The sequence below is a fragment of the Eleginops maclovinus genome, chromosome 2 (assembly GCF_036324505.1).
Source record: "Eleginops maclovinus isolate JMC-PN-2008 ecotype Puerto Natales chromosome 2, JC_Emac_rtc_rv5, whole genome shotgun sequence".
NCBI classification, from domain to species: Eukaryota; Metazoa; Chordata; class Actinopteri; order Perciformes; family Eleginopidae; genus Eleginops; species Eleginops maclovinus.
In genome coordinates, this window is record NC_086350.1 from 5,441,450 (window position 1) to 5,461,357 (window position 19,908).

Consider the following 19,908-nt stretch of genomic DNA (forward strand, 5'->3'; position numbering starts at 1 on the left):
TCTGTCTGTGTCAAACCCTCACTTCAGTCCATCAAAACAAGCGCTGTTTATTACTTCTCACCCATAGTGAACTTATGTGCACATCAAAAGAGATATGTGAAAGAAACTGATTCAACCCACTTTTTTAAAAAGGAATAAAATATACTTATCCCTGACTTTACTTTGAGTCGTGGATTTACAGTTGAGATCATTTCAGATTAGAGCTACATGTCCGCCTCCTCTAGTGTAGAGCAGATGGTCTTGATGTGTTCTGCATGAATTGTGTAATCCATACTTTAAACTGTTGTGAAATACGACGCCATGATTACAGCTTGATAAATACTTTCGTTTTGTTTCAGTAAGGATTGCATTTTGTTTCCCTGTGCTTGTAAAACAGGAAGTTTGTTGTTCTCTTTTTGGTTGAGCAGAGTCTGATATGTGGATCATTATATGGCGATATCATGCATTTAAAGAGGAAGTTAATAACCACTGGGCGTAAATAGAAAACAACTTTGCCATATCAGCTTAAAAATGCGCTGACACTTTTTCTATATTAAAAGGGCCCTACTTTTTGTGGTTTTCCTTTCCTGTAGGGTGTTATTTATATTTGTGTTCATGTTAATGGTCTGCATCTATAAGGAGTTGACCAATCACAACAGAGCTGGCCAGCTAACCAATCAGAGCAGACTGGGCTCTGGTTTCAGACAGAGGGTGCAAAGAGGTGCTCAGGCTGTATGAGAAAAATAAAGAGCTTTTTGAACATTAAAGCATGGAGACATGTCACAGGAGAGGATCAGAATACCCTTTAAAGCATCCTGCTGAAATCCTTTAATCATTTCCCCCTTTCTTCACTCGAGACCAGATAATGACGAAGCCTAAATAGGATTTTAGATAAGTGAAATTTCACATTTACCTATAGTCAGACCCTTCACCCAGTACTGAGTTTAAGCACCTTTAGCAGTGATAACAGCCTCCGGTCTTCTCTGCAGCACGGTGTGCTCACCTGGATTCAGGTGTGTTCTGCAATCCTCTCTGCAGATGCTGTCGCTCTCAGTCAGTTGGGATGGGGACCTTTGTCCCTTTCATGCCACTCCCACATTGTCTAGGCTTTTAAAATCGGGCTTGTGAAACTGATGCAGCCTAAAATTGAGGTCAAAAAGTTCTCTCAGTTTTCATCAGACCGGGCTTTTCTTGTCTTCGTTGAGGAGAGGCTTATTTTTTGCCAAAAATAAAGAACATATCTTTGAGTGTTTCACTGATAGCTGTCCTTCCAGAAGTTTCTTTAGGTCTTCACACTCTGGGGCTCATCCATTATGATCTGTTTGACCAGGTGGCCTGCTCTAGGAAGGATGATTCACAAACGTCCTCCAATGAACAGTTATGCTCTTGGGAACCTTCAATAAAGCAAATGTAATGTTTAAGCTCTCCACCATCTGTGCCTCAACACCATCCTCTCTCTGAGCTCTGCAGGTAATTGTGTTTCGCTCTGACAGGTGTGCGCCTTTCCCAATTACATCCAATCAGTTGAATTTAGCACAGGTGGGCCCCATCAACGTGTAGAAACATCTCAAGGATGATCAAGGGTAATTGGAAGCGTCAAACTGTCTGAATTCTTATACTGTTGTGACATTGGACTTTTTTTCCCTTTGCACAAAAAACACGAGTTAGGCAAAAGGTTGCAACATACAAAAACATGTTACATAATGTAAGATAATATAAAAACTAACTCAAATGAGATTGTTTGGGGGATATGCTGTTTGTTAGTTCAAGAATGCAATTTAAAGGTGCCCCTATTCTGCTCATGTATCTGCTTTCATATTTGTATATTGTGTCTCTACTGCGATATGCTTTAATATTCAAAAAGCTCTTTATTTTTTCTCAAATTGCCTGCGTCTTTTCACCCTCTGTCTGAAACCAGAGCCCAGTCTGCTCTGATTGGTTAGCTGGCCTGCTCTGTTGTGATTGGTCAACCGCTTAGAGATGTCCCGCCCCTTAGCCTATCATGTACAATGTGTTGGAGGCTAGCTAATAGAAGCGAGAGTGATTACAGTGATGTCACTATGTTATGGATGCAAACAAAGGAGTCCAATGGAGGCGTTTCAGGCGCGAGGGGGGGGGGGGGAGTGAGAGAAACCTCCTCTGGAAGGAACACAGGGATTTAAGCCTTTGCAGACCACTAACATGCACACACACACACACACACACACACACACACACACACACACACACACACACACACACACACACACACACACACACACACACACACACCTATATAACACTATACAGGGAAGGGAAAACCTCATCTGCTGATATAGATCATGTGATACCAAACCTCCAGAACCGACCTTGTGGTGAGGTAATTTTGTCAGCAGTAGTGACACCAGGAAGAGACGTACATTACATCTGATCTGCTCTTCAGTGAGGTCTTCTGAGCGGATTAGTACCGACTGCTTTAAACTCACTTACTCACCGGGTACTTTTAAACGGAGGGTGGTATATTTCTGAGTAATGTGCGCAGGGAGTGAAGCTGATGTGGTAACCGCTCATCTGCCTCACGCGGAGGTGAGTTTATATAAAGGCAGAGTAAGATTAAGGCCAGCAGGATTTAGTCCAGGGGATTACTGACTCAGCTCGAATGCCTGACTTCAGATTTTAAATGGGAAACAGCAGATACAGAAAGAGGTATTCATTTTACAGAGAGGCCCAGAGACACATTTCTGTGTGGATATTTGACCACTAGAGATGCTAAAATGAGTTTTCACCTCTAACAGGGAATTTTCTACACAGTCTTGATGTGGAGAGGTTAATTTGTGTATTTTTAGGTGTTGTTTTGACCCCAAAAATGATAAATGCTGCTGTCAAAACAAGGACAGAATTGTATAAAAGCATATCAGAATCAGACGTACATTTAATTACTCAGTGTGTTATGTACCTACAAGGCATTACCTCCGTGTTTGGTACTTTTAATAATCATAGAAGGAGGAAATCAAATATAGGCAAGGTAGAATTTAGAACATAGAGAATCGAATGTAAAAAATAAAAAGACAGTTAGTTTATTAAATAACAAAACCCAATAGTAAACAAAGAGATGCCTGCTTGCAAGTAAACATGATGCAGGATGTGCAAATGTTTCCTCTTTGGAGGGAACTTGTTTGTTAAGCAAATTGCTATTTGGTCAGAAAGTGGAGGTAAACCTTTGCTTGTTTACAAAGAACACGCAATAGGACACCTTCACTATGTTGTTTTATTCTATCTTGCTGGTTAAAGAAATATGTTAACCCGGAAAAGGTTTAGTATTTAGCTTCGTGCTTCTCGTGTTGTTGTTGTTGTTGTTGTTGTTGTTGTTGTGTTTTGCACCTCAGCAGGTTAAAGCCATGACAGACAGGATAGAAAACGGACGTTTAAAAGCAGGTTGCTGCTGCATTAGAGCCGCAGATATCGCACAGCTGAGTCCATCCTGAAAATAGATCTGTCAAATGACGTTGTTGCGGTGTTTGGCGGGAAGCCAATGGAGAGTTGAACTAGTTGGAGATTAGCGCCTGAGTCAGCTACTGTTTATAAAACAAAACACTTTATGAAGTTAAATCTGTATCGTCATAACTGATTTCCACATTTTCTTTATCTCGTATCAGTCCTAATTTGTCTGCCGTGGAGTTCTGCTCGTATAATTGAAGTTATTTTAAGGCCTCCAGTGTGGCTTCACAGTTTCGTTTGCTTGTTTTCTGGTTTTAACAGCGAAATTCTTTCTGGAAAATACCAAAACGAGTTCAACAAAAGCCCCAGAGCAATGAAACATGTGCAGACATTCCCCGAGTCTGACACTGCATTCACCTTTTCCTCTGATTTCCAGGGTGGGGGATATTGTTACTCCTAATGTTGTTTGTTCAGTGTTTTAAACAACAACTGGATTGTCATTCGTGTGAATTCCACCGGTTAGGGATTATTCCGATTATTAAAGAAGGACCTGAATGCAGCACCAATGCTCGCTCTCCGGGCCAAAAAAAAAAGGCCACACACTCTAATATTCGTTGGACCGCCTTCAGTTTTGATTTAAGGCCCACATTCACTGTGGAGTCGTTTCCACAGGCTTCTGCAATGTCACAACATTTATTTCTGACCAGAGTTGCATTCAATATTATTTTTTTGATCTTGCCTTGATGACGGGAGATTCGGACCACTGCACAAAGTCTTCTCCAGCACATCCCAAAGATTCTCAATCGGGTTCAGATCTGGACTCTGTGGGGGCCAATCCATGTGTGAAAATGATGTCTCATTTTCACAATTTGAGCCCGATGGATCCTGGCATTATCATCTTGGAGCATGCTCATGCCATCAGGGAAGAAAAAATCCATTGATGGAATAACCGGGTCCTTCAGTTCAGGTAGTAAGGTGACCTCATTCTTTGGGCACATTGCTGAACCTAGACCAGACCAACTGCAGCAAACCCAGATCATAGCACTGCCCCCCACAGGCCTATGAGCCTTTTTTTGGCCGGGCAGTGTATATAAATATATATAAAACATCATTTGTGTATCTGCACCAAATCACATCTACTCCAAAATTTAAAAGCTTTTTTTTCTTGGCTCTTGGTACAGCCTTACACCAAATTTCATGAAAATCCAACCTATATTTTTCCTTAATCCGGTCAGAAAACAACACAAAATGCCAAAATGAAAAATCGGAAAGTCTCACAAAAACAAAGCAAAAGCAAACATTAGGATAACAACTTTTATTGTTTTTTCCCCAAGACAAAAAAAATCCAGAGTATACAATAGTGGATTGTCATTAAATGGTGGCTAGCTATGTCACTGAGGACAAAAAAAATCCCTAATCTATCACAGTAAACATTAGAGAAATATACATAGATAAAAATATACCTCTGAGAAAATTCATTTATTGACATTTCCTAACAGCTTATAGTTGGGGGCTCAATCAGTAGCAAAGAAGACTTGTATGATGTGAAGACATGCAGAAGAAGAAAAAGCACCACCTCCCCCCGCCCACACACACACTATCCCAACACCAATATGGAAGAGACTACTCTGGGGAATGTAGGTTAATATTGCTTTACATACCATAGGCTTACATCAGCTGGATATTGAACCGGGTGTTTACAGACATCGGATTCTTTGGCGTTACTCTTATTGCATATATGGTATTCACCTGCTCCTGTTGTACCTCTACAAGGAGCTCCTTTTCCTCACAAAGGTCTGAATCAGCATGGGATCAAATAAAATAGACACATTCCTCAATAAGACTCTACAGTAAAAAATGTGAACATTGCACTCTTCTCTTTAGGCACAAAAAGCCTCGTTTCAACCGAGCGTTCGACTGAGAAGATTCTACAGGCTGAATGAAGCCCCAGTTTGTGTCTTTCGCATTCCTAAATGTATATTTTTACATACAATGTGTTTTCTGTGCTGTATGGAAAGGGCTTAAATGTATTTCCTGCTTTCACTCCATCAATACAAAATGGAACTAGAAGAAGATGTTTAACGCTAAATGTGATGTAATGAAAATACATGAGGCCCAAACCGGGGCTTCACAAGATTAAAACATGATGTATTTAAAATGCAAAGTAACTGTAATTATTAAGATTACAATCTTTGAAAAAAAACAAAGCAACTCGAAGCGCCGGTTTCAGTGTGAAGGGGAAACCAAACAGAGACCGCTCTCCTCTTCCTCCCGTCTGAGTGACAGGTTGATTATCGCCAAGAGGAGGAGGGGGGCGGTTGACCTCGACGAGCGTGTTGCGACTCACTAACAGGGTGGTTTTCATACCTTTAGACGGACTAACAGGGTTTTCTTGTGGCTAAAAAGCTTGAAATAGACCAAAAGGTGCTGGAATGATGCCTAAACATGAGTCAGGAGGAAGAGTAATACTAACATGGGCTCTAATGTAAAATGCATCACCCATCTTTTCTATGAAGTAAAACATCATTTTAATAATCCATAATTCCCTCTTTTTATCCCTACCGAACACAGCTTGCAGGACATAGCGCACACAAAGTCTCATTTCTCATCAAACGGTCAGAGCTGTCAGGAGAGATATATCCAAGAGAGGAGCCACTCAGCGGCAGGAAAAGTCAAGAAAAAGCCCAAATCCCAAGATGCACGTGATGGCTTAGTTCAATCTCCGTCGCTCCCTGTGTATCCCATCTGCAGATTTCCTCGTCACATAGAAATCTGCCCCCCCTTCATCACAAGTCTATTAAAAAAAAAAGGTGACACCTCCCAGTCAGTGACTCTGTGGGACGTTTGTGTCAGATCGAAAGGAGAAAAACAGGCAGAAGGTGTGTTTCTATGGGGGGGGGCTGTAGGGTGAGAGAGGGAGTTGTCAGGGGGTGTCGGTCACTCCTCGTCTGAGCTGCTGTTCTCCAGAGAGTAAACCATGAAGGCCAGATCAAGCCGGGCCGGTACCATGGGGTGTCCCGGCTTCACCATCTCAAAGCCCATATAGTGGAACGTCCTGATGATGGCCGCTGAGGGAGAGGGGGAGGGACAGGGAGAGAGTCAGACATTTAAACGCAGATGTACGAATGAGACGCCTCAGGTACACTGCAGGTTAAGTCGTTATGGTAATTTAAAACAGGAAGTGCGCTGCTGTGTGCTGTTCTTTTGATCTGTTTGTCTGAATATTCTTATCTTTGTCCCGTATGAATGAAACAAAGACCATGCTTTTGTTCTCGGTTCTATGGATTGAGATAAATCCCAGTTCAAATGTACATTAGACATATTGTCTTCAGTGGTTTTAAATGTCTGTTTCCTTTTATCTTCCCTGCTGTAATCCAAGAAACATTTCAGACTTTACCTGACAATAAAGTATTAGTGTGCCGTAAAATTATAAATTGGATAAAAAGATTGTCCACTCCATTTTAGGTGTACAGATTAAATAAATAAGATAGAACATGTTAAATAATGAGGTTAAGGTGTTAAAGGTGGAGATCAGTGTGTTTTTCAACTTCAAAATAAGATTTTTACCCCCTTGAGTTCCTAAACTGGCTCAGTCAAAAGCAACGTTTTGCCTCACAACGGGAAATCCTTTTAGTAAAATCTAGATCATTGATGTTTTTTAAACTCAATTTAAAAAGGTTGTAAAAAGCAAATACTGCCTCTAAAAAAGAAAACAGTTTTTAGAAAGAAGAAGAGCTCTTACATCGATCCTCTCTGTTTTTATGGAACCACAGGAACACGTAGCTAACTTTCAGCTTCTCCTCCACAAACTCCAGCAGCGCCGTCAGCCTGAGGAACACACAGACAGAGAGACGGATTACTTTCTTCAGTCTCTTTTTAATTTGTCTTTTTTGTCTGTTGCATTCAAACCAGAACAGCATATTGAATGAAGTGAAAGAGTGACAGAGAGAGAACCAGTTCTAAACAAGTAGAGTGGTGAGCACAGCGTTTTGTTTCCCCTCTTTACATAATGATGCAGTGGCAGCTGCAGAGCTGTGCTACCGCAGCGAGCGAGGTTACTCTGCCTCTGGCATCGATTACAGCCCGGCACAAAGCCAGGTGCTGCAAACCAAATTTATTAGCATTCATTTTAATCTGAGCTGCACTGACGGACTCAAAACAGGATGATAGCAGCCTCTCATGTCCGATATTGAAAAAGAATTCCCCTGAATCTCCCCTGTGGGCTTGATATAGTTTTTGTGAATTTGAATACATTCAAATGCAATTTTTTAAACCAAAGAGAGTGAAGTAAAGTGGTAAAAGGTTCCCCCTTAGAGGCTTCGTTCACCTAAACATTCTGTAGGGGTCTGAACCGGTCCTTACCCTTCTTTGCTCCCGTCCACCAGCGCCCCGGCGGGGATCTCCAGGAAGAGGCTGCCTCTTGATAGAAACGTATCCCAGGAGGCTGAGCGGCGCTCATTCAGCTGGTACTGGAAGCGTAGAAAAGAGGGGGTCCCACTCGCTGTATTGGCCTGCGTTACTGTCAACTTCTCATCCTGGAGCATTAGAGATAAGACACAACAGAAAGACATTTAATTACTTAATTCAATTGTATTTTTTGGCTTTAATGCTGACATTTTAAAGTGAGACCCTTAAGTTTGAGCTGTAGTCACATAGCAGGCTTAAGAAAATGTCATTAATGTTCTTCATTTTCTCCATTTCTTAACTCTCCACTCAAAAGACAGACTTGTTTTACCATCCTACTTCAGAAAACATAATAATTTATATTATAAATCAGGCATTAAAAACTGCTGCTTTTAGTCATGATCATCCATTACCTGTCAGATAATCAAGGGAAATATTTCATGTTGTTTCCACCCAATAACAATGATCAAATACTTAAGGGTTAATTAATGTGGGCGGGACCTGCGTGGCTCTGAGAGGCTGTTTACAATCTGACTGGATTTAGGAAGCCGGTCTGAGCTGGAGATATTGTTTGTCTGCAGTAAATATGTGAACGCAGGGATAGAAGCAGCAATGCCATCGCTTCAGTACTGCACAACACTGAAACCTAAGCTGTCTGTCAATCCCCAGGTAGTAAAGAGGAAATTATAAGATATATTGTACCAAATTTGGGAGAAATAGCAGGTTAAACGTGTCCGTGATGGTTCCTTGGTGTTACTCCATCACTGGGTTCTTTAAAGTTTAAAAAAAGAACACCGCTTTCTGCCTTTGAGTCTGAAGAGTCAAACAGGAAGTGGTTTTGGTGGAGTGGGTATCTTTAAGAAGCAGCATGGAGTATCGTGCGAGCAGCAGACGAGTCTTCCTCTGTAACTGATGTGTGGTGAAACCTCTTCTGGTTTTATTAACTGACTAAGATATAAATCTGAAGATATTTAATGTGCCGTATGATTTGGTAATTATGGGATGCGACAAGTTTGCACGAACACACATCAGTCATGAAAAACCTGATGAGGAGGTCAGTGTGACAGTTATGACTCATCTGTCTGATCCTAAATCTGTAATCCTCGGGGACAGTCAGTCCTGTGTACATTTTGACACACACGCACACACACACTAGATTGGACATGGCGGTTTATGTAGGGAGGTTTAGGCAATCCACACTTTCATTTTTACGGTCTGATGTTCTGTCTATGTGAACAAACTCAATGCTCTTAATTATAAACCCTGTTCCGGAACCAGGTGAATGAAAGAGGTCATGCAGCAAATCCATCGCAGGTGCAGATGATGAGCAGGAGACGGATTAAAGGATTTTGAAGCTTTAAAAAAAAGTGATTTTGCAAAATGAGGGTACAAGTCATTAGCACGGTTATAAGAAGGGTCCCTGAAGGATAAAGCACTTAAACGGAATACCTTAAATGGTGACAGTGAATAAGAACGACATTATTTTTACCTTCAGAACCAATTTGCTTTAAAAAAAAATGTCTTCTAAGTCAAATAAAAGTCTTTAAAATACAGAAGAAAGACTCTTTTAATAACCGTTGGGTCCAGTTTTTTTTCCTTTATAATTAATATGACAATAATGGGCCAGATATTTGCTTTCAAACTCAACCAGAACATCACTGCGACTGTTTTATCAGCAGAACTTTTTGTTATGGGGTTTGGATGTTCTGTGGTTTTAGGTTTGCGTCCTTCACCAGGAAGTGTGAGTGTGGACTGTCACCTTGTGTAGCTGCACCCCGACGGAGTGATCCCTGACAGTCCCTCGCCCACCCGGGATCTTTAACTGTGGGTGAGGGGCATCAGGAGCACCACTGAGGCCCCGGAGACTGAGGGTTGGAGCCGGGGAGCCGTGGCCCCGATAACCAGGAACTGTGGAGAAAAGATGAATCTGTCAGAATTTCCGTTTCAAAATATCTTCCTGCACACAGAACCATTATTACGATTACCTGCAGCTGCAACGTCCCTATCGCCTAAGACACACTGGCCAGATGAAGTATTGTATCACAATATTTAAATGTACCTTGGAGATTTTAAAAGCTAGAAGCACTTTGTAGAAATGCATTTATATTCCCCTTATTTCATCATTTCTTTGCCTACTATTCTGGGGATTGTAACATACACACTAGCAAGTATAGCTACATAATTATTCTAGGAATAAAGCAACACTTGTAATAATCGCTCAATTGTTACAGTACATTTTCAATCCAAAAATGGCAACTAAAAAGCCAAAATCAGCCCCATAATGATACAAAATATCTTGGGAGTTTTGGACTGACAAAACCAAAACCAAATACTCAATCTAGCGCAGTTCTATCTGAATCCTTCGACCACAGGACGCCGGTTTGTTTACAAGGAAATGAAATTCAAACGCAAACTCCACAGAGCATCTGATCGTGTATTAATGTCACTCTGCTTCTGATGTTAGTCTCTGAGTGTGTTGCCTCACACACACACACTCCTCTCCACTTCATTAAGCACCTCCTTGTAATCACCCAACACAAAGCACCTGTGTTAACATGCTCCACCAATGACGTCTCAGGGACTGCCAGAGGGACTGAACATGATCAAACTGCTTTGTTTCATAAGAATCCTACAAGTATCTATTCAAACAATAGAAATCCTGACAGAATAAATTCCTCTAGTGTGACTGTAGTCTGTGAATCAATACTGCCTCAGGCAGAGATCAGACGAGTCTCTAACCAGAAGGAACTTAAACTGTTTGGCCTTAAACATGAGACACGGTGGTCTAAGTAGTCCAGCCATGTTGGCTATATATAGATTTGGGCATTTTTTTCTCCAACCCTGTGACCATGATTCAAATCATAAAACACAAAGCAAGACTGATCATGTGATGTGGGCAGACCCCGACAAGTTTCAGCCTATTGACAAACCATCCCTGATGTTTATGAGCCGGTGAAAGACAGAATTAAAGCCTCTGATTAATTGTCTGCATTCAAAGAGCTCCTGACGCCTTGAGCGAGTGTCCTGTAAGGCATGCATCTCAACAAGCACATGATCTGTAAACACGTCTGCAAATAGCTGTAGAGGCTTTTGGGAACACACATCCCCGGCGCTTTGAGTTACAGTCGTGCTACTCTAACCAGGCATGATGGCAGAAGGCCGAGTAGCCCGGATACAAGGGATGAGGATTCTCACTTATTTTGAAAATGTTGGCCTTTATTATTATTTGACCCTGAGAGAGTCTCGCACCTTTAAAGCAAACAAACAGGATCTACATCTTCTGTTTGAAGTGCACGAGCTGCACCAAACTGTTATTGGGTAAATAGACAGATATGACCCGAGTCACGAGACAGCTGACAGCCAGTTTCCCTGCAGAGCGCACAGGTAACCTGGACCACCTGACCTGCATACCTGCAATACGAACAAAAAGGTGTTTATGTCACACCGCTTACTCTGCAGCAGAAACTGTGCACACCTTTTCCCCGTTTCATCATGTAGCTATTGGTGTCGACGATGACAAAAACAAATGAACTGAACTAGTGTTGTCACGATACCAACATTTTTGTTTCGAAACCAAGTCCAGAATTGCGATTTCGGTACCTTTCTTAGAAAAGGGGAAGCCGTCTTAAATGTCATTATTGTGCTTTATTTCAAACCTGGGAGAAAACATCTGTTAAACAAACTACTTATAGTAGATGAACTACATTATTTAAAAGTTGACATTTGAACTTTGGATCATAACACGGGAGAAATAAATGGAGTGCTCTCTTTTCCCCTCTCTCTCTCCCTCTCCTCTCCTGACAGTCACTCATACCCGTCTCATGCAGCTCAATGATCCAGCAATGAGAGACCCGACAGTGAAGAATAAACCTATTTATAACTAGTTTAGCTAGTTCCAGATGTAGATAAGATAGTTAAGTGTGTTAGGTCCTCAACTTGAAGTACGTGTTTTGCTCCGCGCACGGGTCCGGTCGCAACTGGCGGAGCTGCGGCGGTGATCATGTAGAGCTGCGTGTTCTCCGTCAGCAGAGATGAAACCAAAATATTTCCAAATTTTGTTTCTTGCGTCTTTTTCGTCAACATGCCGAAGCCCATCGACAATTGCACTTGCAGCCATGCTCTCGTTTTGTCACATGATATGACAGCTAGAGCGTGCATGAGAGAGGGGAGGCACAGGCACGGCTGCAGGGAGTGGAAGCAGAGCGCTGAACACACACAGGAAATACGGCTCTTATTAAAACATTCATTCTTAAAGTACCGATACTGATGAAATGGGGGAATCGTTGCGTTTTTAACGGCAGGGTATCGCGATACCTTTCTAGTATCGGCGCACCATGTAACACTAAACTGAACAGTTGAATCCATAATTAACTCAATAAATTGTCAGTATTATCTAATGTTTAATGGACTAATAATGAAAGTGATTTACTTGTTTGTCCATATATTGCAATATTATGTATTATTCATCAACTGCTTGTTGGTAATTTATTATATTTAACATGTTTGTATGTCATCTTTTATGAAACTTTGTAAATGTTGACATGCTTAATGTAAATTTCCACCCCCACTCACTCATTACAAACAATTAAGAAAAAGAAAGTGCGTGATTTGGTAACAAAAAAGATTTTAGGGTGCAACGACAATAGAAACATACTCAATTATAAGTCCTGCATTTAAAATGATTCATCATACATGAAAATAAGAAGCAGCAAGACCTATTAAAAAGTAGTGTTTATGCAGGAGTAAAACATAATCTTTTTTAAGATGCATGAACTCATAAGCAGGATAGTCACTAATATAATGAACTTGTTGGTGCTTTAATCGCTAAGAATTCATAAGATTTTATTGAGTAATTGTAGTTTTCAAGTTGTAAGCAGTGAAATATAGTTGGGCTGGATGCAGAAATAAATGGAAATAGTTCAAGTACCTTCACATTATAGGTGCAGTACATTACTTAAATTCCTCTACTGACCACTGTACCACAATCTCCTCTAGCAAAACATGGAAGTCGTCAGGAGTTTTAAAAAAAAAAATTCCACAGAAACAAAAGTGAACCAGTGTTTGGGGATGGCAGGTAGGGGGAAGAGATTAGCACGCTTGCCAAGATGTCAAGACCAGCTTCTCTTTTTCCATGTTCCCTTCCAGAGCAGACAGGAGAGCCTGTCCTTGATGGAAATGCCAGCTTGTTTTGAAAGACGACACTTTGGTCTTCTGACATTTCAGACACACTCTAAGCAGCTCTCCTGCCCCACCGCCCCCTGTGCCATGATGCCCCTCTAGCTTCAGTCTTTAGCACACCAAAAGGTTACAAGGTTATCCTAAAACAGTATTTAGGTTACGTTTGAGAAGGTCAACTCTATGGGTTGAAAAAGTGTGCAGCACTGTGTGAAGGAATTTACACACACACACACACACACACACACACACACACACACACACACACACACACACACACACACACACACACACACACACACACACACACACACACACACACACACACACACACACACACACACACACACACACACACACACACACACACACACACACACACACACACACACACACACACACACACACACACACACACTCACTCCTGGCCTGTATTAATATGCTGGTGAGGATTTAATCATCTGTGTGTTGGAGAGAGACTCAAAGATGCCAAGTGCGTCACTGTCCAATTCTGCCAGACCTCGAGGGGTGAGGACATGCAAGAGGAAAAAGTGTTTTACAGGATTAATGCTTCCACTGCTTGCTCCCTGAACCGAGTTGTTTTGAGAGCTGCTTTCAGGTGGATTGTTTCGGGGCCCAGTTGGCCAGCTAAGGCGGCAAAGTTCAGCCGCTAGCCAAGAAACACACAACTCAACTAAAACAGGAAGTGCTCTGACAGGTTCTCCAAGAATCCTGACACACCAAAACAACCTCTCACATTATAATTAACAGCGTAACTATGGAAAAAGACACAACTTAAACTTAGATTGTCCACACAAACATGGCTGTTAACCCCAAAACTGGTTTAGGTTGGAGATATAAAGATAAACAATGCATTGCTGGTGAGAGAAAGTAAACAGGAGAGTCGTCGGACCTCTTCCGACCCCTGGAAGTTTGGCAGAGCAACGTGTCGGAAATACGTAGAGACAGAAACAGGAAGGATGGACGTATCCCTGTCCAAACACCACGCACTGACACAAACTGTGGCTGTGAAAGGCTGGACTCACAGAAAACAACAATAACAACCAGACCAGTCTAAATAACCAGGACAGTGCAGAGCGAGATATTCAAATCAGCAAAGTGTAGAGGAACAAATGGGAAGCGCAAAAACACACTGTGGAAAGGAGGAGGATGTGAGTAGGAAGGACTACCACTTTGGAAAAGTAGAATTAGGGCTGGGTAACATATCAATAATGAGATCAGAGTACATGTTTTTGTGTCTTAAAGGCTGCATTAAGTAAATAAATGTCCCTTTCTAAACTTACGGAGCAGTTCTATTATCTGCCTTCACCCACTTCGTTAATATATCCACAATACTGTTGGTTATTTATCAAAAATCTCATTCTGTTAATGATTTGTAAAAAAATATGGTTCATGTTATAACAGTAATTAACGAAGCCGCACCAATCAAAGACCTACCAACAGGCAGCACTTATATGGAGCACATGGCAGTTAAATAACATCCCTAACACAGACATTTGCCACGCCCGAAACACAGGAGGAGTTTGTGTTCACGGTTCAAAGCTCCAGCACAGCTTTGTCAGTACAGGCACAGTTTGGTAGGCCTATGGCAACACAGAATAACAGTGCGATACCAAACTGAGGGAATAAGCAAACAAGGCTGTAAATCATCTTATCACCGCAGCATTTTGGTCTCCATTTCATTTTCTTGCCAGGGAAAAACATCAACCCGTCAACCCACCAGCAGAAAGGGTGTGTCGGGGTGTTTGGCATGTGTGTGTGGGCGATGATGTGCCACATTAAAAGTTAAAAAACCATGAAATGATCATGGCAGGGTACGAGTCTCAGAAAATATCATGGAAAAAGGACTGTAAAGAGGTAAAGGTGACCAAAGAAATGGCACTTTTCACATCCGTTTCCCACTTTTTCATCTTATTAATAATAAAATGATTAGAGCTGAAAGAAATCAGTGAATTCATCAATACGACAATCTGATTTCCAAAAATAGCTGTTAATTAATTTCCTGTCACCTAATTATGTCAACTTGAGCTTTGAGAAATTCGGATAATCCTGTTTAAAAGGGTCAAACAATCAAGAAAAACTCATTTGATAAACCGATAGGGTAAATAATCATTACTTGCAGCTCTGAAAATGTTTGTTTTGAGCACGTGAAGAGCCTCTTAAAGTCATTCTGCTACTGGCAGCCATTTCCTCCCGAGTGTGGTCATTTCAAGCCCATCTGCACTTTGTTACCGACATGTGAATGCTAATAGTCTGCATCACAGCCTGGCCTGCATCACTGCCCAGTCTGCGGTTTCAAAATAAACCCTGAGGTTATAATCTCAAGATCAGAGCTGAAAACGGATAGCACAGTTTCGTTTTCGATTCGGAAAATTTCTCTCCGATACAGACGCTTGCAGCAACCGATTAAAACTGCCAGTCACTTAAAGTGGCACTCAGGTAGGTCAGGTTAGATACTCCAGCTGTTTCTGAGTGAAAGCAGCCATGTCTCTCACACACACACACACACACACACACACACACACACACACACACACACACACACACACACACACACACACACACACACACACACACACACACAGACAGAGAGAGGAGGTTATGCAACCAGGCTGATGTAGGCCAGTTGATGCCTTTAGCTGACATGGCCATAACAGAGGGAGAGCTAATATAGTCATCAAGAGGCACCTCTCCCTCTCTGCATGTCATATGATCAAACTCAAAGCAGACAAACATCATCTTTTTGTAAACCTCACACTATGATCTAGCCATGTGATTGTTCATAAAACAATGTAGCTTAGATTTACATTAGTATCCCCTCTCACATAAAAGAGTAATGCATATTCAACACATATAACTATCACAGCAACACCAAACCTATATAGGAGTACAAGGTCGCTAGTCAAGCACATGCACAGTCAACTAAGTCCAACATCTGAACAGAGAAGGGACTAATCCATCACATTTATAGCTTATAACTTGTTTACCATATGTTCTTCCAAGCTGCTCAGTGTGAATCTTGGATGCAGCAATTTGATAATCAGGCATCCTTATTATAAATATATATGTATGTATTTATCATCAAAGGAATCATACATTAAAGTGTCTGTGGGCTGCAGTCGTACAAGTAAAATAACACTTAGTTTATACTTGGGATTTAACTAGCTGTGATGGGGATTTAAGTAGGAAATAGGTTTCCTGTCTAGGGTTTAAAGACTATTCTGGAGAACTTTAATAGCCTCCGACATCCACTTTGGAAATGAATAATGGTAGACTTCACTTCCACTTTGCAGTCATGTGTTAAGGGATCCTTTCGTTGTTTAACATGACAAGAAAAAACACTGCCAAATACTTCTCTTTCTGAATGATTGAGCAGCTCATGTTTATGTCAGGTCTGTTTACTGCACATTATCTGCAGTGGTGAAATTAAACCAAGTGTATTAACTGAACTTACAGTGAATACAATTATGAGGTCCTTTTCTTTAGTATTTCTACTGCATATTACTTTCTACGTCTTCTACACCACAGCTAGGTTTACTCCACTACTTTGTTTTTATTTTGCTTTGTTTTAAGTATAAGCAAAGTCAACGTTTATAATATTATTTTATGTTAAACTTCCCAGTATTTTTGAGTGTATCAGAGTCATTTCTACTTTTACCATCAGTGTAATTACATTTACTCAAATACTGTAAGTACTCATTTGAGAGAGTACTTTACTCGAGTATTTACATTTTGTTGCTACTTTTTGCTTCTACCCCACTTCAATTCGGAGGGGAATATTGTACTTGGTTACTTTGCAGATTTGGATAATGATGTGAAATTTAAACAACACTTAAATAAGAATTTAGTTAAACCTGGAGTACATTTACAAGCTACCCTGCAGTATACAAGAGTCATTCAAACTAGCTGCACCTTTACCAAATTTAATAACACTTTAATGCATCAATATTAAAATAAAAACGTATTATATATATATGAAATGTTCCAATTTCCATAATTAGTACTTTAACTTTTGGTTCTTTAAGTATTCCTACACACTGGTAATTCTGCTTTTACTTAAGTACAAGACCTGAGTAGTTCTTCCCCCTCTGGTAAATGTAGTGAGTTACATTACACCACTGTTTATATATTTACATTTATTTCCTGCTTTTTGCGAGGTAGCTAGAACTACCTAAAACATTTTTTTATTAACTAACACTACTTTAAGGAGGTCTATCGACTCCATAAAAACTAAACAAACAAACAAACAAACGTCTAAGTCTAACTAAATTGCACAACTGACATTGACACAATCAACGTCTCCTGGATGTTTCTAGAAGAATATCAGCATCCTCCTACCTTTCCTCTGTGTTCAGCATGATAGCTTCGAGGAAACACGGGTCTTTCGGTCCTTTTTGACAACTGAAAATGTTACTGTTCGATAAAAACTCGACAGAATAGTTCACCATTCGTAAATGAAAACAAAACCTTGGAGAAAGTGAATGTTTTTCTAGCTCTGTTTTGACGGAGAGGTTTAACACATCGCTCTGCTGCAGCAGCAAGTCTGCTGTCTCCAGACACGGAGGGGGTATTTATAGCCGCAGCAAGGCATCATGGGAAATCCCAGAAAGTAAACAAACTGACAAAAACGGTAACAAAACAAATATTAAAACGGCAGAATTTATGTGATTATCATGTTTTATTTCAAGGATAATAATAATAATAATGATATTATAAATGAAACTATAAATAAGCTATTCTGTTAAGAACATTTTTTATATAATATCTTCGCTAGATACAGAACAAAGTAACATTTGAAAAAACACAACTCATGTTCAGTAACTGAGTACATTCAATAAATTACTCAAATTAATGTAATATTTTACTTACTTTTCTATCAATGTATGCCACTTTATTATACTGTACTTCTACTTTTAGTTTATTGCATTTAAAATGCAAATATGTACTTAACTATACCAGGTTTGAGAGCTGTAGTTACTTTTCAGGATAACATCAATCGTGCACAATATCAATAAGTATTTTGCCCTTAAGGATTGACCCACTTCTTTAGATTTTAACTCCATAAAGCAGGATTAGCTTACTCGTGGCCTGACTGAGGTGTCAATCATGCAAACCCTCACTTTTTTAGGATAGCCATGGAATTTGCCAACTGTATCAAATATGTTATGTTGCATGGAACACACATGAATGAGGTTCATTTTTATCCATGGCTCGCAAATCTTACCATTACTTGAAGGCTACTACAATTGAGTAATGTCTTTAAGTCTGGATGATTTACAGGACATTTTGACACTGCCCTTGTGGATTCAATTCAATGTATTATCCAAACAGCTGATGTTGTTCATGTTTTTATAATGTAAATATTTGAAATGCCTAGTCAAAAATTGAGAAAGACAATGCCATAAATATAATGTGAAAGTATAGCTTAGTCTGAAGCTAAGGTGTCTGTATTTCAGGAGCTCAAGAGGCCACTGGCACTATTTGTTGACTTCTGACTTCTCTGAAGGAAAACCTGGGTATGGATCAAGGTGAAGTAGGTAAGGAGAGATAGCACAAGCTTAAAGTTCCTACAAATGACCACAGCTTGCTTTGCTTCGTCTAAAACTGTCCCACTCTCCTTCACAGTGGTCTGCCTTTGGCCAGACTCTCAGCCAGAACTAGAACATAGACCCAGTTATGTAAACTGGAATGGAAAAGAGCCTCTGTGCCAAACAGATTATCAGATTAGTAACAAGATAGCAGCGCAGCTACTTGATCCGCGCACATCACAGCTCTGATGTTGGCGGGACATCTTGCCTGGGTAAGCAGGGGACATGGGGTCATTGCCAACCGACAGTCACCCTGAAGCAACTCCCTCATCATGAGGTAACAGTGAGTGAAACCTGACAAGGACGTCTGTGTACAGTTAGTACATGAGAGCTGTATTGCCAAGAGGGACTAAAGCAGGTTTTATAAAAGAATCAGCTTCATTTCAGCCTCATGAGCTAACCCATCTTAAGAAGTTTCTTCCTTAAACCCACCAACGGGGAGACATTGACCAATGTTTTCCAAGATCAGAATCCAAGCACACCTAAGAGCACACTTTTGAGTGTTGGCAATTAAGTTTAATTTCACAGTTGTAAAATATAGGATTTATTTTACAAAACAGATTGGGAATCACACTTTTCTTTGTTAGACATCTAAGTTAGTTATTATCCCAGACACAACAATGAATATGATTTTAACTCTGACTAGACTGACACATTTTGTTTACTCATGTCTGAACAATTATTCATTTCTTTCCCTTCCCTAAGTAAAATAAACCCATAACCAAGTGCCAGAGTTTGAGCACGCCATATGTTTGTTATCTTATTTCTTATATACCTCAATCAAATCATATGTTATGGATTTTCCAGTTCAGGATTCTCTTTTAAAATCAGGCACACATATATATATATATAATTCAAATAAACATATACAGCATCTCTTTATTTAGACTTAGAGAAATCTGTACTGAACTTCAGGTGAAAACTGAACAACTGAGTTTTCCAGGACAGACTGTCCCTCGCTCCGCTTGACGACCTCCAGCGCAGCGTTGCAGAGTTGCAGAGTTGCCCTCAAGATGCTTGCTGGAAAACATCTCTCGTGTTTCAACCTGTCACCACGATGCTGCTTGAGACAGACACCGCTGACCTGATATTTTGTTTTCTCCACGGAGCTTCTCACACCAGAGACAAAAGGCAGATTGTGTGAACGGCACCGGACACTCTATCTGTGCTTTGGGGATGAAATATTCAGCAGGAGTTCTGTGGGGAATAGGAAAGAAAAACAGTTTCTTAAAGAGCGGCCTCCCGATGTGGATTCTTGAAATGGGCCAGGGATGCTGTCAGAGCTGGAGGATGTGTCATGCAAGTTATACACTTACTCATTTTT

General features: G+C 40.6%; 1 protein-coding gene across 1 annotated transcript; it reads right to left on the bottom strand.

Annotated features, from left to right (window-relative positions):
- Positions 1 to 4,696: 4,696 nt before the first annotated feature.
- Positions 4,697 to 17,539, bottom strand: oaz2a (ornithine decarboxylase antizyme 2a). Its single transcript, XM_063904010.1, is given in 6 exon segments — positions 4,697 to 6,464; positions 7,139 to 7,224; positions 7,759 to 7,931; positions 9,560 to 9,640; positions 9,642 to 9,708; positions 17,335 to 17,539. Coding segments are annotated over 6 exon segments (648 nt in total). The 5' UTR covers positions 17,445 to 17,539; the 3' UTR covers positions 4,697 to 6,333.
- Positions 17,540 to 19,908: the final 2,369 nt, after the last annotated feature.